Raw genomic sequence first — 25,452 nt, 5'->3', positions numbered from 1 at the left:
AAAGAGATGCAGGGCCAATTTGTGCTGTAGAAGGATTGAGCAGCCTGGGCAGGAGTGTTCCTGGACAGGTACCTTCGGCCAGTACACAAACTAATTCACACTATTATGTGAATGCTGGTTGGCACCCAAATGATTCTTAACCTAGGGGCACAGCAGCAGCAGATGATGATGAGGGCCGTCCCGGTGCCAGAGGGTAGCCGGATGCCAGCCAGCACTCCCCATTCCATTGTACGAGTGAGCCATAGCTGTATATGAATCGTAACTGGAATTCTGGACGTTTTGTGGGTACCGTGTGTACGTATGGGAGACCAGTGTACTGGGCCTGTGTGCGTGAGCCAACTGTGTTTGAGTGTGGGGGCATACAGGTCAAGTGTAGAGGTCATGTGTGTGCCGTCTGGGTGTTCTGTCTAGGCCCCGTGTGTGAATGCATACAGAGCATGTCACAGTCCCACCTATGTGGCCCTGGTGTGCGTCCACGCTCCGTACCGCCTGGTGTGTCCTGGTGCCCTCTTCTGATGCCTCTGCCTGCCTCAGCCAGCTTCCCTGGCCTGTGCTTGGCTCGTAGGACAGTGGCGGGGCCCGGCGATCTGTGATCGGCGACGGCCCTCAGTTGCTCACCCACTACTACGATGACGCCAGGACCATGTACCAGGTGTTCTGCCGTGGGCTCAGCATCTCAGGTGAGAGGGGGCGTAGGGGTGTGCAGGAGCTGTGGCAGGGAGTGAGCAGGTGCAAAGGTGGGGAGGGGCAACCCAGGTGTCAGGGGGCTGGGAGGGGAGTGGTACCCAGGTTCAGAGGGGAAAAGCCGCTCTTGGCCCTTCTCCCACCCAGTCAGAGAAGTAGCTGCAGTGTGTGGCCGAAGGGCTGACCTCAGCTTTGTTCTAGCACTTAGGACTGCCCGACCTTAAGCTGGCTCTTAGCCCGTACTTTATATCTCCCACAGGCAGCCCCTGATAAGCCTCATACTGCCAGGCCACTGGCTGGCATGGTTCAGAACCTGGGCCTCTGAGATGTCTGGGTGGGCCAGGGTAGGGGGCAAAAGGAAATAGTCCTACAGAGGCAACTTTCCACCTCTGCCCCCATGGCCAGGTCTCTGTGTCCTCCTGGGGCTGCATCACACAGGTCATGGTGGGAACTGGCACTGTGTCATTCCCTGATCCTGGGCCTCCCTGATCCCTGAGGACACATCATGCTTGTGTACTTTAGGCCTTCTTGGGCTTCTGCAAGTTAGACAGGGAGCTAAAGGGCAGTTCACCTGACTCCTGGACCAACCACCCCATGGCCTGGGATGTCCATTCAAGTGTCTGATGGGCAGGTGCAGGTGACAGCCCACACTACCCTCCTCCCTGGCACAAGGCCTGCTTATCTCCCTGCAGGGAATGGACCCTGTCTTGGCTTCAGGAAGCCGAAGCAACCTTATCAGTGGCTGTCCTACCAGGAGGTAAGTGACCGAGGACAGGCCCCACCCTGTCAACCCATGTAGACCTGGCATTGGGGGGGCTCATGGGTACCCTGCAAGGTGTCAGAGGGTCATTGTTTCCTTGCTTGGCCTGTTTGCCAGACTCCTGGCAGCTACCTCACAGGGTTTCCAGCCAACCTGGGTAGGGACTTGGGAAGGTCTCAGACCTGTAGGAATCTCCACCTGGGGATCTCCCTCCCTGCTCAAAGTCCTTGCTTTCCATTACTTCCCCATGTCTGTGTGCAGGTGGCCGACAGAGCTGAATTTCTAGGGTCTGGACTTCTCCAACACAATTGTAAACCAAGTACAGATCAGTTCATTGGCGTTTTTGCACAAAATCGGCCAGAGGTAAGCATCTGCCTTCAATGGTTTTAGAGGTATCGGTGGCGTAGGAGCTTGGGTATCATACACAGCCCCGATCCCACTGTTTGTAGGGCCTGGGACAAGAGGAAAAATGGATATACTTGGTCCATGCCACCCCCCAGTCCCTTGGCTTTGCCCCTAATCAGGAGTGGACATCCCAGCCAAGCTCCGTCCACAACAGCCAGCCCCACAGACCGCTGTTCCCTGAGCCATGCGGGAAGAAGGACCCAGGGAAGAAGGCCGTGCAAGCCCTTGAAGTAGGCTTGGGACTGGAGTCTCGGAATTCCCTGGGGCATGCATGATCTAGAAGGCTGTGGGTAAGCAGGCACAACGGGTTAGCTTTGTGGATGCCTTGCCACATGGAGAGGGCCAGAACAGAACCTTCTCAGTAGGACCCAGAACAAGTCCCCTGCTTGCCTGGGCAGAAGAGCCGTATAGCCCTCCGACCTGCTCTGTGCTCCCCCAACCCTAGACCTGTGTGTCTCCACAGTGGATCATCGCAGAGCTTGCCTGCTACACGTATTCTATGGTGGTGGTCCCGCTCTATGACACCCTGGGCCCTGGGGCTATCCGCTACATCATCAGGACAGGTGAGCCAACCACATCCCCCTCTTGCCACTGGCAGCCAGCCCTCCAGATCCCCGCCTCTCAGATTATACTGATTGTCTGACAACTAAAAAGCACTTTGCCTCCATTCTCGAAGAACATCCTCCACTTTGGCCCTTGAGTTGGCCTTCCCCAGTTAGACTTCACCTAAAGGCACCTTCCACAGGGCCTGGCTATCATGAAGGAACCTCTGCACCAGCCCCCACACAGACTTCCAGCTCCCTGAGGCTTAGTCCAGCTTGGGGCAGATGGCCAGGGGCAGGGGCGGGGGTGGCAAATATCTCCAGCAGCGCTGAGATTAGGGAGCCTGAGCCTGGAGCAAAGGAATGCGTAGAAGCCGCCCTAGGAGACTGGCCTTTTGTCCTCCGCTTTTCCAGAGCTCCCTGCGGCTTCCTCTCTGTACAACACAGGGCCTGCGTGGCCTGTCTTAGTGCATTTACTCACACCCGCGCTCGGGCACACACGGCCCATGGGGCTCTGCTGCCTGGCACATGTACCCACGGTCACAGCCCGTGCGCACACAGCCTGACTTTCCCTTCAGCCGACATCAGCACCGTGGTCGTGGACAAACCTCAGAAGGCCGTGCTTCTGCTGGAACACGTGGAAAGGAAGGAGACTCCAGGGCTCAAGCTCATCATCCTCATGGAACCATTCGAGGAAGCTCTGAAAGACAGAGGGCAGGAGTGCGGAGTGGTCATTAAGTCCATGCAGGCTGTGGAGGTGAGGCGAGCCACTGGTTATCTGCCCCTCTCATGCCCTGGGGTGGATATCTTCGGTCATCAGGCTATGTCAGGGTTGAAACAGGGCAGGCTTCGCAACGGCTGGCGGTGGGTGGGGGGTCGGTGCCCACAGGCATCCCCTAGGCGACAGGCTCTGTTGGCTGGCACAGTTATTGACATAGGCACCGACAGGTGGATGGTGGTACCAGCCTGCCCCAGAGTTACTCACATAGCCTCTGGGGCTGCCTGTTCTCCAGCCTGTCTGACCCTGAGGACTAGAGACAGGAGGTCCGGAGTCTTTGAGGGGTTCTTTCAATGTGTCCGAGACTCCCAGCGGCCAGCAGAACCAGTTTTTCTGTGTGTGACCTTCCCGGATGTGTTGCTTTGGTGACAGCTTATGGCCTGCTGGAGTGACACAGGCCATCCTGGCCTCCAGGGCCTCACGCCCTGCTCAGTAGCAGCTGACCCCCACTGTACCTTCCTGGACGTAGGCCTCTAGGCTCTCCCCTTTGTCCTCCTGTGTGCCTGCCTGTTCTGAACTATACTTGTAATTCCTGTGCACTTGTACCCTTCCATGGCTCTTGGGGCCACATTTACACTGGCAACCCCCATCTGCCCCTCCAGCCCTGACCCTTTATCTGGAAGTCCTGGCTACCTAACCCCTCTGTCCTGAACGTTTGTCCGGATGGGCACCTTGAGCTGTCTCCCCCACTGCGCATGTGCACAGTGCCTCGCCTTTCCTGGGCCTCAGGCCCCTTGTCTGTAATGTGTGCGGTGGCCCAGGCCTAGGTGTGTATTTGAGGAGAGGGCGCTCCCGTGGTTTCTCCACATGGGCTACGTCTGGATGGGGAATCCTGAACTCTAGACTCCGCACAAGAGCAAGACATACTAGGCTGAGTGTTTTGATTTTTTGTTTCTTCACTTGTTTTGACTGATAAGAACTTTTGAGCATTTAAAAATAGTATTTTTCTCTTCCAGGAGTGTGGCCAACAGAATCATCAGGCTCCTGTGGTAAGCTCATCTGCCAGTAGGTCTTTATTGAGCAAGATGCTGTGCAGGTCTGACACTCACAGACCCCTCCCAGGGGCTTGATAGGAGGTCAGAGCAGCACCCCTGTGCTGATAAGCAGCTACCGTGGGCAGCTTAGGAAATGCCCGCTCAGGGCGCCAGGACTTGTGTGGGTGAGGGTCTAGTGAGCGACCTGAAACAGGAGTCAGGTGTTGAGGAGGGAGGAAAAAAGGGCAGCCAATCCTGGCCACTCTTAGTTCTCCAGGAACCTTTCTTTGGAACGGCTTATGTTTTTCTTTGACGGTCGTGAACTCTAAAGACAGGCTGAGCAGAAGCTGTCTTTGTTCATTTTTGCTTTGTGATTTTTTTCTGCGTGTCACCCCCAAGTGGTACTGCCTGGGGTTGAGTCACCAGTGACGGTCACTGGCCCTGGGAGGGCCCTGTGGGGCTTTAAGCTTGCTTACACGGCCTCTTGCCTACAGCCCTCCCTCCAGCTCAGCCCCGCCCCCTCTTCTTGCCGGCCCCTGTATGAGCATTCTCATACATGGGCTGGCCCTGCATGGGTGGCTCTGGGAGTTGCCCACCTCCCGCACCCAATGCGCCAGCCTTAGAGCACTGTTCTCCGACCCCCTGGCATGCGCTTGCCTCTTGTGCCTCTTCCAGAGCCCACTCTCTGTTCGTCTGAAGAGGTCTGGCTTGTCCCTCAGTCTGAACTCGTGTCACCTCCTCTGCGTACGAGCAGACGTGCTCGGCTCTTCCCGGTGACCCCAGGACTCTGTGCCCTGTGTCAGGGGCAAGGGCCTGATGCAGAACAGTCTTGGTGACACTGTGGGAAACTCAGTTCCTGGGCCACACATTCTGCACCCAAGCCTAACCCCAGACATTTGGGAGAAAGTGGGAAGGAAGGATGGCACTGGATCATATCCACGAGGCCTAGATGTGGCCACTGCAGCCCAATCCCATCTAGAACTGAACTCAGATTCAAGTTAGGGAGGCAGCAGACGCAGGTGAGAGGTTAGTGGGACAGATGGATGTCCAAGGCCCCATTAAGTTTCCTCAGCCTTTCTTCCCCTCTCCTAGGGACGTGCCAGCCCGCCTTTCTGGCTGCAGCAGGCAGGGCATGTGCACGGCCCCACACGTGGCAGGTGGGGGTGCACGGAAGGGCCGGCTGGTAGAGGGGCCTGGGGGTATTGGGCCCTGGCTGGCCACACTGGGTCCCTTTAACTCACACCTCTTCTCAACTCTGCAGCCCCCGAAGCCCAGCGACCTCTCCATTGTGTGTTTCACAAGCGGCACAACAGGTGAGCAGAGGTGCCCAGATCACCAGCCAGGGCCACCGGCAGGCAAGCTTCCCTGGAGGCCTTGGTGTGGTGGATGCAGGGGGCCCTGGTGCCCTGCGTGGCACAGGCTGAGCCTTGTCCTGTGCCTGGCTCCAGACGATGGGCCCCTCCTGCCGCTCCCAGTGCCCAGCAGGAGGCAGCCCAGGTGGCTGGACGTGGATGGACAGTGTGGCCTGGGAGGTGCAGGGTGGGGACTCGCCATTCCATGGCACTGGGGCCAGAGGAGGGCCGGGTAGCTGAGTCACATCATCCCTCCCCGAGAAGCAGCTCTCACCTCTCTGCTTCCTGCCCCTGCGTGGCCTTTGTGTCGGGGACGGGGTAAGAGGTATGAGGTTTGGTGTCTGAGAGCCTCTATTTGAGTCCCACTTCCACCACTTGCTGGGGGGCTATGAGCCAGTCACGTAAACTTGCCGCCACCACTCTGCCCAGCTTCTCACCGGGGATGGGGGCTGTTTAAAGTGCCAAAGTGTGAAAAGGCGGTGCAAAGGCTCGGCGGGGTGGGGCTGGTGTGCTGTGGGTACAAGGACAAGCAGAAGTGACGCTGCCCATGCCTGGTGCTGACAGAGAAGTGTACACAGCCGCTTTAGCAGGGACAGCCAAGGCAGGCTGCCTGGGGGCGGGGGTCAGGACGCACATGAGGAGCATGGTCACGGGCACAGCACGTCACGGTCTGCAGTGCCCTGTTGACGCAGTCACTGAGCTGCTGGGGCCCCAGCATGGCCTGTGAGGCCAGCAGGTGTGGGGGCTGGCCGGGTGGACATCACCAGCAAGTGGAGGTATAGGACTTGGGCCCTGCTCCCGCGACCCCCAGCCCAGGGCTCTTCCCCTTTGCTGCTCCATCTCATCTATGGACTTGGGAAGTCACTTGTGTTTTTCCCCGAATGGGCAAGGAGTTTCCAGCCTTCTTTTTCCAGATTGAGAACTGGCCTGCCTTGATGGTAGCTCTTGGTGGGGTAGGTAGTGAATCCGGGTCTTCCGACGCTTTCCGCAGACGTAACCTCCGAGTCTGACCGGCCCCATAAGCAGGACTCTCCATGAGCATGGATCACAATAAACGTGGCTTCGTTGGATCCAGATGGATTTTTGCCATTAACTCAGTGGGTTTGAGGGTTTCTACCACGTTGCTAATTTTTGTCAGAGAAGAAAGAATATAGCATTTGCTCTCCAGGAGCTGACATCTAGATTCAACCCAGCATTCAAAAATGCCCTTCAGGTTTATATTGTTCTTCGTCATAAGTTTCATGACATAAACTTTTGGTGACCTGTCTCTCCAGCCTGGGCTGGGGAGCACGTTACTACTGTGGTCTTTAGGTTTAGACTCTTGCCCTTTGAGCGTGCCCCTAGGCTTTTCCTGAGTCACTTGATGTTGCCCCCGTTTCTGGAAAAGAATGTCACAGTGCAGAAATGGGCTGTCACCTGGTTGGAGAGGACAGGCCTCATGTCTAGTGCTTTTCCAGGCCATGAAGTCAGAACTGAAAGCTAAGCTGTCCTGCCCAGGCTCTGTGTGGTGGCAGTGGGATGTACAGAGCCTGGCCAACACGTGGTGATTTAGTGCCCAAGCCTCCCACTCTATAGAGCTGTTGCTGGTGCCAGGGGCAGAGCTGGACAATCGAGCACACCTCTCATCACCCTGCCTGGCTGTGCTTGGATTTCCTTGGCCTTCACGTGAGCCTGCTATGCCCCTGGTAGCCCTGTTGTCAACCACATCAGCAATGCGTGTCCTCAGCCTCACAGCCCTGGACCCAGCGGCCCAGCGGCCCAGCTTCCCTTCCATAGTAAGCGTCCTGACTCGCAGCTTCATCAAGAGCCACACTGTTCTTCCGGTGGGGAAAGATGGAAAATATGATCTAAACCTGACATTTGGTTCGTGATTCTGGTGGAATCATTCTGGGAAGATTTTCTTCTTGGTATATGATGGAAACATCTGTGGAAATTCCTAGACTAAGCCAGTGCTTTGGAGCCCATAGTCAGGCCAAGAAGGCCCTGGAGGAGGTGAGAGCTTGGGATTCGTCTGTGCTCAGGGATGGCTCCTGGCTGGGCATGTGGGTTGGTTGTTTGTAGTTCATAAAATGACTGTTAGCTGGACTAGAATCTGACACCCCTCTCCCCCAGAAAAGATAATTTGTGGGTGTAACATGGTCCAGTTTGGGAAGTTGGGCCCCATGAATGATAATTAAGACGTATCCTATGAGGACATGCACCCTCTCTTCCCAGAGAAGAAAATATAGTGGTCTTTTAAAACACACCCTTCTTTTTTCTTTTTAATAATTTTTTAAAAAGGTTTTATTTATTCATTTGACAGAGAGAGACAGCGAGAGAGGGAACACAAGCAGGGGGAGTGGGAGAGGGAGAAGCAGGCTTCCCGCGGAGCAGGGAGCCCGATGTGGGGCTCGATCCCAGGACCCCGGGATCATGACCTGAGCCGAAGGCAGTTGCTTAACCGACTGAGCAACCCAGGCGCCCCCTAAAACATATCCTTCTTAATCGATATGTTTTTAGCATTCTTTTTCTACTTTATGTAGATTGACTCATTCAGCTCATTTATGGAGCATCCCCTATGCATCAGACCTAGTGCTGGGGGCTGAGGTCACAGGGATGGGTAAGCCAGCCCTGTTTTCATGGGCTCACAACTCACGTCACCTAGTAGTTTGGTACAGTGTGGTCACTGCCTCAAGGGTCCGCATCCCAACGTGCCTGGAGCACTACGCCACCGGGAGGTAGGAGGAGCAGGACAGACAGATGCCCAGAGGAAGCGCATCTGAGCGGAGTCCTGAAAGATCGGTAGCTGGGGGAGAATAGGAGGAAGGGCATTCTCAACAGGGAGAGCAGTATGTGCGGAGGGTGGGCTGCAAGAAGGAAACTGTCGCTTTGAGGGAGAGTTGAGTGAGGGGATAGCAGTGTGGGGACAGGGCCTGGAAGCCCTGGCCGGAGCGGAGTGATGGGGGCCGGAGTTTCAAACGGTGGCTGAGCAGATGCGGCCAGAGATGCTAGAGGAGAATAGAATCTGTCAGCATCGTCTGGTGGCTGAGCCACCCCCGTAGGACGCTGCGGCTGCCGAAACACTGGCTGGTGCTCCTGGCAAAGGCTAGTCGTGGAGTGGAGGCTGGACACAGAAGCCGACTGCAGTGGAATGAGGAGTGAACGGGAGGTGAGGATGTCACTTCAACAGGTGTGGACAGTTCCTTCACGAAGCTTGGCCCTGTCACCAAAAGGCCTGCTCCAGAACATTCATGACCTTGCGGTGTGGATAGTCAGAATCCGGAGACAACTCCAGTGCCCATCAGCAGTGGAATGGTATACCTCAATAGAACATTCTACCTCACTGTATGTTGAGTGAAAGAAACCAGGCACAAAAGATTGCGTGATTTCTTTGATATAAAGTTACACACATAATCAACTAGTCTACAGTTTTAGAAGTCAGACTAACGGTTGCCTTCCAGGATAATGGTGCCCTGGATTATTGATGATGTTCTGTCTTGACCTGGTACTGGTTGCACAGGTAAGTTCACTTAAAAAAAAAAACAAAAAACCTATTGAACCTTATACTCACTTGGGCACTTTACTATATGTATGTTGTGCTGTAAGAGAATTTATGTAAAAAAAAAAAAAGATTAGCTCTGAAGGAACGACAGAGCAAGAGTAGAGCTGGCAGAGACCTGGAGGGGGTGGGGGCTTTTGTTATCTTCCTGGAAACCCCTGCAAGTGTTTCTTGGCATCGAGTAAGAGCCACTAGAGACAGAGGAAAGGGAGGTGCTGCTCAGTGGAGCCGAGCCCCCAAAGCTTTGGTTTGGACTGGGGGAGAGAGGAGGCTTCCAGGTGCCACCAGGAAAGAGACATACCCTGCCTGGAGAAAGGAGAAAGAGTGGGTAGAGGCATCTCTTCTGTTCTAATTGAGGACACCCAGGGAAGCTCAGTCATCTGCAGTCCTTTAGCTGAGCATGAAGATGGCCATCAGCCTTACGTCTGTGGCTGCTCAGAGATGGGAGCTTGGGAAAATACTTCTCTTGACCTATTTGTTTTACACCATTCAGTTCAAGACTTATGTGACCATATGCATGAAACTGCACCTCAATACTCCTGCTGTGCAGCTGTAGGAGAATTTCTTAACCTCTCTTAAGCCCCCACTTCCTTGGATATTAAATTAAGCTATCCATGGGGCTCCTGGGTGGCTCAATCAGTTAAGCATCTACCTTCAGCTCAGGTCATGATCCCAGGGTCCTGGGATTGAGCCCGAGTGGGACTACCTGCTCAATGGGGAGTCTGCTTCTCCCTCTCCCTCCCCCTGCTCATTCTCTCTCTCAAATGAAAAAAAAAATCTTAAAAAAAATGAGGCCGTCTGATATCTGCAGCATAGGCTGTTTTAAGAAATAACTGAGTTACCATGTATGAGATGCCCACCCAGCACAGTGCCCACATTGGTGGGTGTTCAGTAACTGGCTGCTATTAGAGTTATTCCTTGTATTCCTACCAGTTCTCAAGTCTGATTGTTTCAAAAAAAAAGAATGATGGGCATGTGATTGATGAAAGTAAGGCTCAATCCTAAATAAGATGTGGGAGCCTCAAGCAGGGAGATGAACACTCTGCATTATAAAACTTCCCAAGCATTTCTGTCACCAGCCTCTTCTGTAACCCACCTTTGTGTGAAAGTGGAAACAAGCAGCCAGAGGAACCTCCAGCCAGAGGGCCCGGCACTGCTCCCAACCCCACTCCCAGCCACCCCTGTAGGAGAGACCTTGGGCTCAGCTTCACCCCATGACTGCCCTCACTTGGAGCCAGTGTCCATCCAGGGCAGACCTTCAACCAGTGAAAGGCCTTTCTGCACATCAGCCATGGATGGCCAGCCAGGAATACTGGGCTAAAGCCCAAATGACATTTGCAGAATCTGCAATGAAGAGTTTTTTCCTTCAGCAGCTGGAGAGAAAAATAAATGGGAGGAGGGCCAGCCTGTCAGTAGAAGGTGGGAAAGGGACAGTAGGTCTCATGCTGCTGAGATGTCGGGGCCTGGGCAGCAGCATCTCCACTGATGTTGCACCCGAAAAGGAGAGAACTGGTTCTTTAACTTTGCCAGAGGTCTAGTGAAGAATGCTTACCTGTTCTTCTACGTGAGTAACTTGGAAATTTTTCTATATCACATTTGAAGGAAATACTGCCAGAAGCATGCACTATTCCTGAATCAGAGAAGCAAGCAAAACTTTCCAAAGGCTTACCTCCCACCTCCCACCTCCCACCTACCAGCTCGGACCTTGCATCCCGTTCCAGGATTTGTTGTCAACCTGTGCTTCTTCATCCTTCTTGAACACATCGAGGCATGACTTGAGAACATCATTTGAACATTTCTGGGAATATTTAAAATTCTATAACTCATTAGAAGTTTATAAAACCTTACTCATACCCTGCAAGAAAGCTGGAGGAGGAGGAGAAACACCAGAGCGAGAGAGGAGAGGCAGACCACCCGGCCGGCCGCCAGCCCTAGCTGGGGAGGGCAGAAGTGGCAGCAAAGTGGTCAGTTCGCACTTTGGACGGACACATGCAGTCCTGAATTCAGACTGTCGGTGGCTTACGACACCCATGAAACTGACCTGACAGTGTGACCAGAGAAGGCATGAGGTGCCTCTGTTTTCATCCAGGGGCAGAAAAAGAACTGCCCCCCACCCACTGAGCAACTTTAAAGGCACAGATGGAGCCAAAGGTTTGTTTTTAAAAGGTGCAAACTTTTCTCATCGTGTTGGAGAGGGAAAAGTTTTGTCTAAGCAGAACTGAGTAGATGCTACCATTGTGTGTGTTGTGGACTGAACTGAATGGAGGCTTCAGACAGTTTTCATGAATGAAGACAACTATCTCTCTTTTGAGATTCTCAGTCACCCACCTTGAAGTTGCATTAGGCATGAGCAAGTCAGCCAGCCTAGCAGATCTAAAGCTCTGTAGCATTGGACGGTATTTTGTGGAAGTTCTGATTTCATACCTAGTATTTTGGGGGTATTCCTTAGAGACTTCCAGAACCTGGGGACCCACAGGTGAAAATTTCCAGGTGATACTCTCAGAATAGTCTGTGGACCCAGAGATTCTGTGGGATTTGTACATAGGAGGCAATTCAGGGCTTGGGTTTGAGGAAAGACGCTGGGATGAAAGAAGGACAAGCAGAAGTAAAAACAGATCCCATATATCTTCATTAAAAAAAAAAGAAAGATATTTTAACAGCTACCTATTAAAACCCTGTAACCTTCTATGCCCCCAAATCCCCTCTGTGATTTGGGTCACATTGCACGCACACGGGTGCCAGAGCGCTTGTTAAAACCCAGCCCACCACACATCTTGGTCAGACTGAGACGGGGCCATTCCTGAAGCTCTGGTGTCTGCCAGTAAGTTGAGCACACGGGCCACATGGGATAGAATTATGAGAGCAACTGTGCCTTCAAAGTTGCTCAGTGCGGGGGTAGTTCTCTTTTGGCCCCTGGATGAAAACAGAGGCACCTCATGCCTTCTCTGGTCACACTGTCAGGTCAGTTTCATGGGTGTCGTAAGCCACCGACAGTCTGAATTCAGGACTGCATGTGTCCGTCCAAAGTGCGAACTGACCACTTTGCTGCCACTTCTGCCCTCCCCAGCTAGGGCTGGCGGCCGGCCGGGTGGTCTGCCTCTCCTCTCTCGCTCTGGTGTTTCTCCTCCTCCTCCCGCTTGCTAATGAAGCTTTGGGCCCTCTCCCACCAAGTGGAAGTGGGGAGGGAGAAAAAGGAAGTGGGAATGGGAAGTCGAGAGATGGTTCGGGGCAGACCTTTAAAACCTGCTCCTTGTGTCATGGCCACTTCCGGGAGTTGTCTTGATCACAGGCAGTGTTCTCTTGGTTGACTGCTTCCTTTTCCACTTCACTCCTGCCTGTGGCACACACGACTGCTTCTCCCTGAGTCAGGGGGAAACTGGCCAGTGGACAAGACTCCTTTTTAACCCACCATTCCCACTACCACCCCCTCAGACTGCTGTTCTTTCTGCAAACTCCCCATCCAGTCCCTGGGATTTATTATTTGTTTGCAGACACACTTCTCACATTTCTCACCAGGACCCTCGACTGCAGGGAACGTGATCGAGCTCTGAGTTAGCGTGGGTTTGGGCTTGGGAAAGAGGACCCCCCCTTCTTCCCACTTCGATGGGCTATAGAACGTGTGGCTCTCTCCGAAGAAATTCTTCTCACAAATCCACTCCTCCCCTCCCCCTTCTTCTTCTTCTTCTTCTTCTTCTTCTTCTTCTTCTTCTTCTTCTTCTTCTTCTTCTTCTTCTTCTTCTTCTTCTTCTTCTCCTCCTCCTCCTCCTCCTCCTCCTCCTCTTCTTTCTTTCTCTTTCTTTCTTTCTTTCTTTCTTTCTTTCTTTCTTTCTTTCTTTCTTTCTTTCTTTCTTTCTTTCTTTTTCTTTCTTTCTCTCTCTCTCTCTTTCTTTCTTTTTCTTTCTCCTCCTCCTCCTCCTCCTTCTGAAAGCCCTGTGAGGTGGGCATTGTCCCTGTTTTACAGGTAAGCAAACAGGAGAAATGGCTTCCCTGTGTTCTGCTGGCAGTGACGGGCAAGGCCAGGAGTCGAGGGGCCAGTTAGATGTGTGTCCTATCCACCCTGACATGAAATGGTGGCCAGCTGTTCTCCCTCCCCAGCCTACTGGGCCCTGGGCCCCCACCTAGCCTCTGTCTTCTGAGTCATTCTAGCAGACCTGGGTTTCACTACAAGCAATCCTGAAAGGTCTTATCCAAACAAAGTGAGAATATCCTTCTCGCGTCCTAGCTCTGCTGGCGAGCAGGCAGGAGGGGCTGCCCCCGCGCCCTGCTCCTCTAGCCTGGCTTGAGCCTGGGGCCTTTCCAGGTGCTGCATGCAGCAAGGAAGTCCTCTGCCAGCACAAATGGTTGCTGGATTCTGGAGACGAGACCTGCTCAGCCCAGAGAGCAGCACAGGGTACTGGGTGCACGTGAGGAGCCTGGGGGCTGAGATCCCGTGCTCCCTGAGGAGGCAGGAGAGGGGAGGACACAGGCCACAAGTAGCCAGCCTGTCAGGCCTTGAGGCACCCTGCCTGTGGGACTGTGTCGCCTGCCTTCCCATCCCAAGCTGCTGGGAGCCTCAGGGTGAAAGTCTCCGGCACAGCATTCATCTGCCTCGGACTCAGAAGTGTCCGGGACTGTCAACTTGGGCACTCTCCTCAAGCAGTGACCCTTGAGCTTCCAACTAATTTGCCTTTTTGCTTTCTCTTTTCAGGGAGCCCAAAAGGTGCGATGCTCACCCATGGGAACGTGGTGGCTGATTTCTCAGGCTTTCTGAAAGTGACAGAGGTGAATAAAGTAGACTCACTAAACAGGTGTCTCTTGAGGACACCCTGGAGCCTCAGAGGTTTTTTGTTTGTTTTCTATTTTTTCCCCCTGATGTAATCCGAGCTGCCTTTCCCAGGCAGGAGTTTCTGTTGACATTAGAGCAATCCAACTTTTACAGACACTTTAGCCCACAAGCCCTGAAATGATCCATACCTGATAGATAGCCAGTTTGATTTCTTTTTTTTTTTTTAAAGATTTTATTTATTTATTTGAGAGAGAGAGAATGAGAGATAGAGGGTCAGAGGGAGAAGCAGACTCCCTGCTGAGCAGGGAGCCCGATGTGGGACTCGATCCTGGGACTCCAGGATCATGACCTGAGCCGAAGGCAGTCACTTAACCAACTGAGCCACCCAGGCGCCCTAGCCAGTTTGATTTCTAAGAGTGCTAAGATCCCAGGAAGAGAAACATGTAAACCTGCTTTTCATTTTTTAACTGCAAAAATTGAGATATCTGTGGTTTTGTGTCTACCTTTATTTAGAAAGTAATCCTTAATAACTGGTTTATCACATAGGTCAGGGTTTAATTCAGTCATTTTGTGTTTAAGGACTACTAGAGTCTGAGAAACAGTGGCAACGACTAACTTGTAAGACTGTACTTAAAAAGGTAAATCTAAAGTAAAAAAAAAAGTTTGATATCTTGGTCTGACAAAAGCATGTTAGCATTTTATAACTGACTAAGAAAGAAGGACGTTTTTCCACAAGTGGTAAGTATCTCTATGTCCTGCAAGTTTCCTTAAGGAGAAAGGAATGTTCCTTTTCACATAAGTTAGGCTTTTTCTCCACTGTGGAGAAAAATCACTCTTCTACATTCATGCCAGATGGCATTATGGAGCATATGCCCCCCAAACACTGATAGATTTTTTTGGTAGAAGACGGTGAGAGGCTGTTGGTGGCTGAACTCACGTCGGGAGCCATAAGCCAGGTTCCCAGGGCTTGTCCAGACTCGTTCAAAAGCCAGCCCTGGAGAATGAAGGCCCTGTGAAAGGGTGGGGGGCAGGGGAGTCAGCAAAGGAGAGCTCCCGAGGGCCCGGCCTGCCCCTGAGCGCAGGCCTTGTGCAGGGCCCCCCCTCCAATCCTTGAGGTCAGGCCCCTGTGTGTGTCCTGGGCTGGGGGGCACAGCAGGGCTCCTCTCAGCCTCCCCTACGGGTCTTGTCCCCAGGCCGTGGCTTGCGAGGCCTGGTTCAACCATCTGTTTGCCTGGGGCTTCTACCCCAGCCACAGTTGCTGCAGACCTAGGGTTCCCCAGGTCCCTATTCCAGAAGAAGGACTAGAAAGTGCCGACAAGCCTAGCCCCTTGGACTCCCTGCCCAGGTGGCCCAGGGAGATGGCGAAGGGGGCCTGGCCCCGGAGGAGACTTCCCTGCGGAGCTCGACTCTGCTGGTTTATGTGTGCTTCACTGGGCTTTTTGCTTCTGCAGATAACCTAGACCCACTGGCTGCGCCCTAACACTCAGCTTCCTGCGCTGCCCTGTCTCTCTCTCCCTCTGTCCTTCCTGCGCCTTTCATCTTCCTCTCTCTCTCTCTCACACTGTTTCTCTCTCTCTCTCTCATCTGGCCTCTCTCTCTGTTCCCCCCTCCACCCCCCCCATTTCCCTTCCCCCTCCCTGTTCGCCCCTCCAGGACCATTTTCTCTGTATTGTTTTATGACTCTCTCGTCGTCTTCCTGTCAGTGTTTCTTTCCTTTCTGTCTCCCATGCCCGTCACCTGCAGAAAGTGATCTTTCCGAGACAGGACGATGTGCTCATCTCCTTCCTACCTCTGGCTCACATGTTTGAGAGAGTAATCCAGGTAAGACGCCCACCTGACTGACCGGGCCTTGCCTGGGCTCCTTCTGTTTTCTTACAGAGTCAGTGGGCTCCCACTTGTGCGGATGTGCACATTTCCTATTTGCCTTTAGCACACATGTTTGAGCGAATGGTGCAGGTAAGGCCCTGGCTCCAGGGAGGCACAGTCTGTGCCCAGAACCCAGAACCCTAGCAGAGTGTCACTTTGTCACTGGTGCCATGAGGTAGAACTAAACTGTCCTGTCCTCGGAAGGTACCGCAGGGGTCAGGGGACCTTGGCTGCCCGACCTGTCCCTTCTGTGAAGACTCCAGGGATGACCCCAGGCCTGCCCTGTCTTACCAGTGGAGATACCTTAGCCGAGAGTGGCCCCAGCTGGTGGCCCGTGCTCAGAGAGGCTCACAGCTTTGCAGACGTGTGTTACGTTCACGCTCTGTGCACTATGGCTCCGCTTATGGCCATGACACTTATATACCATAACTTCCAGAACTCATGAACTCCCGGAAAGGAAAACAAGACAGTAAAGTTGGGGAATCAAACTGCCATGACCCCTCGCTCCGGAGATAGGATTGGCATTATGATCAGCCCTGAGACTGGCCTTGTGGGGGTGCAAAGGGAGCGGGGGAGTCCACATTAGGCTGTGGGAACAAAGAATTTTCCAGGCACGTGTCACTCAGGGAACCAGCTTGTGAATAAGCTGTGTCTTTTTTTTTTTTAATTTAATTTACTTATTTGAGAGAGAGAGCGAGAGAGCACAAGCAGGGGGAGCAGCAGAGAGAGAGGGAGAAGCAGGTTGCCCTCTCAGCAAGGAGCTCCATGTGGGGCTCGATCCCAGAACCCTGGGATCATGACCTGAGCCGAAGGCAGATGCTTAACCAACAGAGCCACGCAGGCTCCCCTATGTTATGTCTTCTAAGCCTCTCCCATCTTGCTTGGGGGAGAGCTGGTATATTAGGTCATGCTCTCCAGCTTTTCAGACCTGGATTAGAATGCCATAGTTCATTACTATGAACTAGTTTTGTGACCCTTTACCTCTCTAAGTTTTGCATTCCTTACCTATAAAATGGAGCTATAAATGCTGCCTCACTTGTAGGGTTGCTATGAGCATTAAAGAAAGGAGCATGTATTAGGCCCCAAGCATATTCCTAAACCCATTAAGAACCAGCCAGCACCCCGCCACTTGGCCCCCTACCGAACAACACCCACAGCCAACATTAACAATGTGTCACAGTATTCATGGGCACTGCACACCCTTCCAGAGTTGCTGAGATGTCCCTGGGGGAAATCCACAGACCTGGAACAGACCTGTTGGTAGGGTTTAGTACAGCTCAGAGACCTAGGTCCCCAGGGAGGTCCTTGCCCAGGGCTTGGGAGTTGAGCAGGAGGGAGCAGGCACCAGTGAGCCTGGCTGCTCTGGGATCTCCCGGCGGCCCAGGATTCCCCTCCATCTCCTGCTGCTTCACCCCGTGCCTAAGTGGGACTTAGTGGGGGGGGGGGGGGGGCAGCTCAGATGGTATTCTTGAGTGTCTCACGGCAGCAGCCAGCGCTGGGTTAGGGGGTCATGGGCGCCCTCCATGTAGGGCAGAGCTTTGGACCGTAGCCTGGAGTGACCACCCTGAGGGACTCCTCCCTTCCTGTCCTCTCCCTCCAGTCTGTTGTCTACTGCCATGGGGGACGCGTCGGCTTCTTCCAGGGAGACATCCGTCTCCTCTCGGATGACATGAAGGCTCTGCACCCCACCATCTTCCCTGTGGTCCCTCGATTGCTGAACCGGATGTATGACAAGGTGAGCCCCGTAGGGAGTCTCTGACCAGGCTGAGGCGCTGTGTATCTGCTGTCCAGACAAGGTCTGGAACCCCAGGCAGGCTTACCATGCCTCCTCCCTCAGGTCCTAGAAGTTGCGTCCTCTCTTGTATTCCTTCACCCTCACCTTCCTTCTCCTGTTTTCTTCCAATTCTCTAAAACCCTATTTAAGGAGATTTTCTCTTCAGGAATTTCTATCCCTACAACGTGACCAGACGCTGGTTAACTTTTAGCTGGGTATCACACATCCACTGATCTCCTGCAGAGGCAAAAATGGAGTGTGGCTTCTCTGTTGGTCAGGCTGTGGGAACAAAGGTCTTCTTCCTGGGGGTGGGGGGCATCTGTTAGAGGTAGTACACACAGGCCCAACAGCTGTCTTCCAACTTCTGTTCCTCAGATCTTCAGCCAGGCAGACACACCATTAAAGCGCTGGCTCCTGGAGTTTGCAGCAAAGCGTAAACAGGCTGAGGTCCGGAGTGGAATCATCAGGAATGATAGTATCTGGGATGAACTCTTTTTTAATAAGATTCAGGTAAGAAAATGAACAAGTGGCACCCAAGTGGCCTTATAGAAGAATTTGAGAAGCTCATTCCAGTGGCCTGTAATCTTACAAAATAACTCATTTGCTCATTAAATCAAAGCTTAAGCTACCATAGAATAATTAAAGAACTCATTTTTATTATCTGGATGTGTGTGATATTTGCCAAAAGGCAACCAGCAAGAAGGACTCCTGGAAAGTAGGTCCCTTGGTCTCCACAGACATGGGGGCAACTTTGCCCTTGGGTGGTCAGGTCCATCAGGAGCTCCTGTGGCCTAAAGTTTCTCTTGCCCCTCCCTGTAGGCTTGGCCATGCTGGCTTTCCAGCAGCACTAGGTTCTAGCCACGAGGCCAAGAATCTTCCTTTCCCTTCTTATTTCCTATCCGTTCAACCTCTCCCAGACTGGGCCGATCATGAATTTCTCACTTGTGTATCCCCACGTAAGTTTTCAGGCTCTGCATTACCCAGGGAATGTGTGTAGCTAATTAGTGGCATTACTCGTTTTTTTTCTTACTACTCTATTTTTAGCTAAGACAATTAATATTTAAACTCTCTTGGCTCAACTTACAGAAACAAAGTGCTTAAAGAATCCGTTGTCCTCTGCTATGCATAGTAAATAGAGCAGAGCATGGTATTGATTTATAAATGAGAAAAGGCTATGCCATTATGAAGGAAGTGGGAAGAAATTGTCCTAAGTAATTGTTTTGGCTGCTTGTAAATGATGGGAGAGTGAGGGAAAAGCTGTGTATTTGAAGGAAGGGAGAGCCAAAATTATAGAATAGCACAGATTAATGGCATTTACCTCAAAGACACAGAGGAGTTGGCCATATTGTGGGTCGAGTTGCAAAGCTGATTGGGTTGATTTCGTTTGAAAGGAGAAGGGGCTTCTTCAGCCTCAGGCCTTCTCTTTCATCCCTTCCCTAGGGCCTGGTGGGGTCCAACTGTTGAATGCCGACCTTGGATGAGGCCCACATGGGCTAGATGCCATCTCCAGCAGCACAAACTTCGGCAGTTTCCTTTCTCTTCCCACAGGCCAGTCTTGGTGGGTGTGTGCGGATGATTGTCACTGGAGCGGCCCCCGCATCACCGACAGTGCTGGGATTCCTCCGGGCGGCTCTGGGGTGCCAGGTATAGCCTTTCCACGACTTTCCCTAGGGGCAGTGGAACATGTGCTCAGGGCAGAGCAGGAAACCCACTACACCCTCTCCTGAAGAGAGAAAGATCCTGGGGGCAGGATTTTAGTGGGACAAAAGCTCCCTCCTCTGAGGATGAAAAAGGCTCAGAGTCAGTGAAAGCCAAGATGATCTTGTGACATTCTGCAAAGTCCAGGCGTACCCACTCTGGGAAGAGGGGTCAGTTAAACTCTTTATGGGCCACCGTTGTGCTAGAGAACCCATGCCACACCTGTGCCAGCATCTCTGCATTCTCCATCCTGCAAAATATCTCCCCACCTGGAAAAGGAGCACTAGAGAGGGGGATGAAAGCCCATTGGTGTTTTGTTATTTGATTCAATAGGTTTTGTCATCTCCTAAAATATTCATTCCTTCATTTATCTATTCAACTAATATTTATTAAGTTCCTATATACGCAGGACTGTGACTTGTGTGTTTGATGTAAAGTAGGCGCATCTGTTTCATAAAAGTACATGCTTAAGTTTTTATACTTTAGAAGCCAGTGCCCCCTTCACTGTCTTCCTATTCTGTACCAACATGGCGTGGCCACTCTTAAAGGCAGGTTGTCTCACATGCTGTATTCCTGCAAACACTTGGGGCTCTGGAGGGGAATATCTTACAGAGTAAAAGTAAAACGTACGGTAGGTTTTAAAATATTTGTCTCTCATACCTATCATCCAAATGAAAAATAAAGTCAGTAGTTGAAAATAGGTCAGAAATCTTTACCCCAAACCACATAACTTTATCTCCTAAGTGTCGGCAGTAAAAATAGCACTTCTTCCAAGCCAAGGAGCCACACCTGCTGTGTGTGTTCAGTTTCACCTGGAGTAACCTACCTCCCTTCTCACTGTCCCCAGCATGGAACAACCAGATGTGCAGTGGGAGGTTAGCTGGTTGAAAAAGGCAGCCAGTCATCTGTAGGAACACGTGTACTTACAGCATGGTTTTGTTTTTCATTTGAAGGTTTATGAAGGTTACGGCCAAACTGAGTGTACGGCTGGATGTACCTTCACCACGCCCGGGGACTGGACCTCAGGTAGGATGGGCTGGAGATGTGGGAATGATTCATGGGGCACTGCTGATCTAAAACTTCTTTATGGAAAGCAAATTTACAGGGGCACTTAGGGAAAAAGTAACAGAAAAATAAGAAAAACACTGATGGTGGTTATGTCTGGGTTGTGGCACAATGGATATTGTTCTCTTTGCTATATATTTTTGTGATTTCCAAATATATTTTGTATTTTCCCATTTATTTTATAGTAACTGAAAGTCATATATTAAAGAAAGAAGAAGAGGCCATAGATCACAGAATATAGATATAGTTCCAAGGGGAAAAATGCTCTTAATACCAGTAAATGTCAGTATGTTGGATTTTGTAGGTTAGAACCTATTTTAGAATGAGGGAAGCAGGCTGTGAATTGGATATGATTTAGGAAAGAAGGGCAAGTTCATAGTGACCAGAGCACTATTTCTTAAACCATTTCTGAGACCCTTTGGGACCTGGGGTCTCCTATGATGTTAATGTCTAGAAGGCAACAGCATCATCAGGAAGGAGCAGCTCCCTTCCACGCCTTCATTCTGAAGAGACTCATCTTTAAAGGCAAGGAGGAAGCAGTAGGTAGCCCATGTGTTTCCTATCACCAGATTTAGACCAGACACTAGAAGAATCTAAAAAACACTGAGCAAAAGAATCCTTCAGTATACCAACTTCCTCTGTGAGCCTGGGGCCACTCTTCAAGCTCAAGTTTACTCAACTACACACTGGAAAATTCCGGGTGATGCACATGGAAAAGAAGTATGCACAGCAATGCAATGCTATTTTCAGAACACCTTGAGGCAGTCAGCAGAAACATGATAGGTGGATTCCATATTGGAATCATATTTGACCATGTCAAGGACAGAAGCATTTTTGTCTGAGTTTTATCTCTTCAGACTCTAGCTGAATAAAGCCTATCCTGTGTATAGATTCATTGCTCTCTCTATCCCTGGAAAATTTACTACAAGGACTGTCTTCCAGAGTCCTGGATCAGTAACATTTTTCTTATCGCTGCCATCATATTTACTGATCACTCACACAGATCCCCTTCTTTCTGGACATTCTCTTCCCTCTTAATGTCATCCTCTACATTTTCCTATGTAAGATTTTTGAGATTTTGCCTTTTTAAGTCATCCTTACCACAAAAACTTGCCAAGGCTGTTGAGTATGAGAGGATAGATATCTTTGTCCAATGTTGTAAAAGTTGGCAGCCTCTTATTTAAAAGAGAAATGGGAGTGTCACAACCCCAGTTTTCATCTACGGGGCTCACTTTTCTTTCAGGACCTTGGCCAGCACCTGCTCAAAAACCCTCCACCTTGCCAGTGAATTATGCTAACAACCATAATTACTAGAAAAATGACTTAGATGTAATTGTGCAGTTGGGGTATATATGAGCAAGAACATTTGAAGTCTTATTTTTCAGGGACGAGTTATCTCATCCTTGTCTTCTATTCCTTTGTTACTCTAAGTGTCTAGTAGGTTGGACTAGAAGCATCAGCATCCCCTGGGTGTCTGTAAGACATGGAGACTCTCAGGGCTCATCAGAATCTAAATTTTTAAAAGATTTCTAGATGGTTACTATGCACATTAGCCAACAGTCTGGTGACTGATGGAAAAGTAATGACGATGGTATCTTATGATCCAAAATCAAGGGTCTGACAATGGGGGGAAATGTTTAACATAGGCCCTATTGGAAAAATCCTGATGGTATGGTTGGTGTGGGTAGGAACCCCACCTACAGACCCTGTGCTGGTTGGTACTGGGCCAGGTGTGTCTCTTTAGCTTTTGTAAGAATCAGATATAAAACAAAGGCCCAGCAGAGGTTGGCCTGTCTTTTCCCCAGAACTTTTTTTAATCATTAGTGCTTGCCTGTGACAAATGCCATCTAAAGATATATTGCTCTCCTTCCATAATCCCCCACTTTGACACCGGAGGGATTTTTTACATGGCCCAGAGCATCTTCAGTGCTGAAACTGATCTAGACACTGACAAATGCCATATTGCTTTGATGTTCTAGGGCATGTAGGGGCACCTCTGCCCTGCAATCATATCAAGCTCATCGATGTCGAGGAACTGAACTATTGGACCTGCAAAGGAGAGGGAGAGGTAAATTTAGAACCTTAGCTATTTATGTCTCTGGATGCCACATGGAGTGAGTAAAAGAAATAAAAAATGGAATTGTTTTCCTTTCACCCTCCCTGTAAAGTCACTTTAAATTACCGATTAATTTGACTCCATTGAATTCAACATTTCTTCTCCTGCTTATGAAGCAACCAGCCCCCAAGGTTGGGACTGGGCTGGTCTATTCCTTTGTTACTCTAAGTGTGTAGTATGTGGACTAGAAGCATCAGCATCCCCTGGGTGTCTCTAAGACACGGAGACTCTCAGGGCTCATCAGAATCTAAATTTTGAAAAGATTCCTAGATGGCTACTATGCACATTAGCCAACAGTCTGGTGACTGATGAAAAGATTTAAAATTTGAAGGTTTGAATTTCAAGATTTTAAATTCCCAAACTTTTGTGGCACCTGGGTGGCTCAGTCAGTTAAGCATCCAGGTCATGATCTCAGGGTCGTGGGAATGAGCCCCGAGTCAGGCTCTGCACTCAGTGGGGAGTCTGCTAGAGAATTTCTCCCTCCCTCTCTGTCTCCCCCTCCCCCTGCTCATGCTCTCTTTCTAAAATAAATAAATCTTAAAAAAAAAAAAAAGAAATTCCTAAACTTAAAAAAAAATCCATTTTTTTTCTCTGAAGTGGCCTGCTACTATGTATGTGTCCCAGCAGAAGCAGGACACTTGCAACTAGGCCAGAAGAGGGGGATAGAGCTGGCTTGTACTTGTTCACTCCGTGGGAGTAGATGGGCAAACTGCTCTGTCATGACGCAGGGGACTCAAGCATCTCTGGTGGAATCAGCCAGCCATCAATACCTGAGGAGACCCCATCCAGTGTCACAAAGCAAGAGACTTGGGGGTGGGGGGCCAGGACAGAGAGGAAACATGGCCAGGACAGAAGATGCTGTTTGAGAGAAGCAGGAACTGTTCAGTCCGCTGGTGGCCGTTCCTGTGCTCAGTCTCCATCCCTGCTGTTTCCACAGCGTATTTCTGGAGGGATAGGATGCCTTCTCCTACACATGCCCCGTGACAGCCCCGCATCGGGATTTCTCATGCTGTGGGCTGACAGAAACCCGGTGTTTGTCCCTACAGATATGCGTGAGAGGACCAAATGTGTTCAAAGGTTACTTGAAAGATCCAAACAGGACAAAGGAAGCCCTGGACAGTGACGGCTGGCTTCACACTGGGGACATTGGGAAGTGGCTGCCGGTGCGTATGTTGCAGCCGCGGCTCCTCCACACATTCTCGTGGTGGGAGGGTGTATAATCCGACTCATTTCTGAGGCAAAATTCTTCTCCGCATCTTCCCTGATAATTAGCCATTCAGGAACAACTGCAAGGCGGGTGGGGATAGGGAGTTTCTTCCTTATCTTGCCCCCAGAGCTTTCTTGTCCATCCTCCTGATAAAGGTGATAGAGATCTTTATGGGAGGGCAGAGCTGGAGTTTGAGACCTCTCCCTACCTTATCCTTTTCCCAACAGAGATCTACTGGTGTTGTGGGGTCCGATGGGTGGAGTCCAAGGAGCAGGAAGCTCACAGCTCTGGGAGGTCTGAGAAAGGCAGGGCCTAGGGACCCACAGACCGTGGCCCCTTGCTGAGAGGTGGCACTGAGCAGTGGGAGAAGCTTGTAGCCAGGTGGGAGGGTGTCCGAGTTCCTTGGCTCTGCTAGCAGTTGCTGAGACTTTGCCCAAAGCCTCATCCATCTCTGGGGCTGCTGGTTGACTTTCTTGTGGAATAAGAGAGTAAGGCTACATGATATTCTTAGGCTATGGCCCCCAACTTTTAACCAGACCCAGTTATTGTGCCTTACTCTGTCATTTGTAAAATGGGGATAGTAACACTGATTACCTCTACGGTGGTTTTGAAGAATAAACAAGTTATACCTGTAAAGCAGTTGGCACAAGGCCAGGCACACAGCATATCCTTAGATAAAAACTATGACCAGAAAACGGCTCTGTTGCTGGAACCGGGAGCCCCTTGCCTGATGCAGCCCACCCCAGGAACCTCCCCTGCGTCTTTGTGAAGTTGCTAAGGTTTGGGGCGGATGTTCTGAAATGTAGAGTCTTGTTGGGCATGTGAATGATGCTGAGCCTTCCGGTGGTCCTGTGGGCTGGTGCGCTGATTTGCCCCCACTTGAGTCTGTGTCATTCCTGGAGAAGCCCTCATTCCCGTAGCAGACACAGATGCATCCCTGGTGTGTGCCCTGGGCCAGGGACTCTGCTCAGGGAAGAGATGTCAATGTGATGTGCAATGTGATGGGCGTAAGTGGAAGGCCACACTTGCCTGGGGAGAGGCAGAGGGTGACAGCAGCCTACTGGAGTCTTAGGTTGTGAGTCATGTTTGGAGGGGAGAAGAGAGGGCGGGGAGGTTTATTAGGGCAGGAGTGAGAGCACATGCTAAGTAGAGAGACAGAGAGGTGTGAGGTCATTGGTTCTCCCTGAAGCACCCCCAGGTGTGGAGGAGAGAGGCTGGGGGAGCAGCAGGGCCTGCAGGCCGGCAGAGGGCAGATTGTCCCCTCGGCTAAGGAAGCCTTGGCTCAGAGCCCCTCACTGGCATGGGCCCCTTCCAAGCCTCTGCACTTCATTTTATATTATTTTTCTTAAAGAGGGAGGGCCTCAAAATTGGAAAAACTTGAAGTTCCATAGAACCTTGGATCTGGTACTGATTCCCTCTAAGTTGGATGCAACCACCCAGCTTGCAGGGGGTTGGGAGAAGCAAGTAAACTAATTCATGTGGAGACCTAGTGCTGTGCATACACTAAGAGCCCAAGACAGCTGGTAGGTGGTCTGGGGGTGTCCATTTTTTTTTTTTTTTAATTACTAATGTTTTGAAAGAGTATTGGGTTGATTAAGGAAAGGTACAAACTTCTGATCCAGAAAGACCTAATTGAAATCCTGGTCCCCCTGCCTTCTAGCTGTGTGGCTTTGGAGGAAGTAACCAAATTCTCTAACCCTCATTTTCATCATCTGTGAAATGGAAGTGACAATGCCCCGCTCAGGGGGTGCCATGAGGGTCAAAGAAGCCAGTGTAGGGAAAGCGCCTGAGGTCCAGCCTGGGTTTTGAACAAAACAGGGCCTGTTCATTTTTCTTTTCCGGAGACTCTGCTCCCCCTTTGGCCAATCAAACAGATGGAGGAGGGACAGAGTGTATGCAGAAGTCTGGTCAGGAAGTGGTTTTGATGG

The 25,452-nt window shown here is 51.1% G+C and overlaps 1 protein-coding gene across 8 annotated transcripts in view; it reads left to right on the top strand.

Annotated features, from left to right (window-relative positions):
* The window catches only part of ACSL6 (acyl-CoA synthetase long chain family member 6), a 58,396-nt gene that overhangs the window by 18,892 nt on the left and 14,052 nt on the right, over window positions 1-25,452 (top strand). For 7 of the 8 annotated variants that reach the window (XM_027605677.2, XM_027605682.2, XM_027605679.1 and 4 more), the window contains 15 exons: window positions 566-680; window positions 1,377-1,441; window positions 1,706-1,807; window positions 2,313-2,412; window positions 2,970-3,148; window positions 4,126-4,158; window positions 5,405-5,456; window positions 13,721-13,794; window positions 15,542-15,619; window positions 17,265-17,399; window positions 17,814-17,948; window positions 18,987-19,082; window positions 20,090-20,162; window positions 22,181-22,269; window positions 23,364-23,480. In XM_027605677.2, the coding sequence (XP_027461478.1) occupies window positions 566-680; window positions 1,377-1,441; window positions 1,706-1,807; window positions 2,313-2,412; window positions 2,970-3,148; window positions 4,126-4,158; window positions 5,405-5,456; window positions 13,721-13,794; window positions 15,542-15,619; window positions 17,265-17,399; window positions 17,814-17,948; window positions 18,987-19,082; window positions 20,090-20,162; window positions 22,181-22,269; window positions 23,364-23,480 (1,443 nt within the window). Of the gene's footprint in view, window positions 1-565; window positions 681-1,376; window positions 1,442-1,705; window positions 1,808-2,312; window positions 2,413-2,969; window positions 3,149-4,125; window positions 4,159-5,404; window positions 5,457-13,720; window positions 13,795-15,541; window positions 15,620-15,676; window positions 15,755-17,264; window positions 17,400-17,813; window positions 17,949-18,986; window positions 19,083-20,089; window positions 20,163-22,180; window positions 22,270-23,363; window positions 23,481-25,452 lie in introns of all 8 variants that reach the window. The other variant, XM_027605675.2, reaches the window with a different exon arrangement.

This window comes from Zalophus californianus, chromosome 5 (assembly GCF_009762305.2).
Source record: "Zalophus californianus isolate mZalCal1 chromosome 5, mZalCal1.pri.v2, whole genome shotgun sequence".
NCBI lineage: Eukaryota > Metazoa > Chordata > Mammalia > Carnivora > Otariidae > Zalophus > Zalophus californianus.
This window is presented reverse-complemented; position numbering and strand designations above follow the sequence as displayed.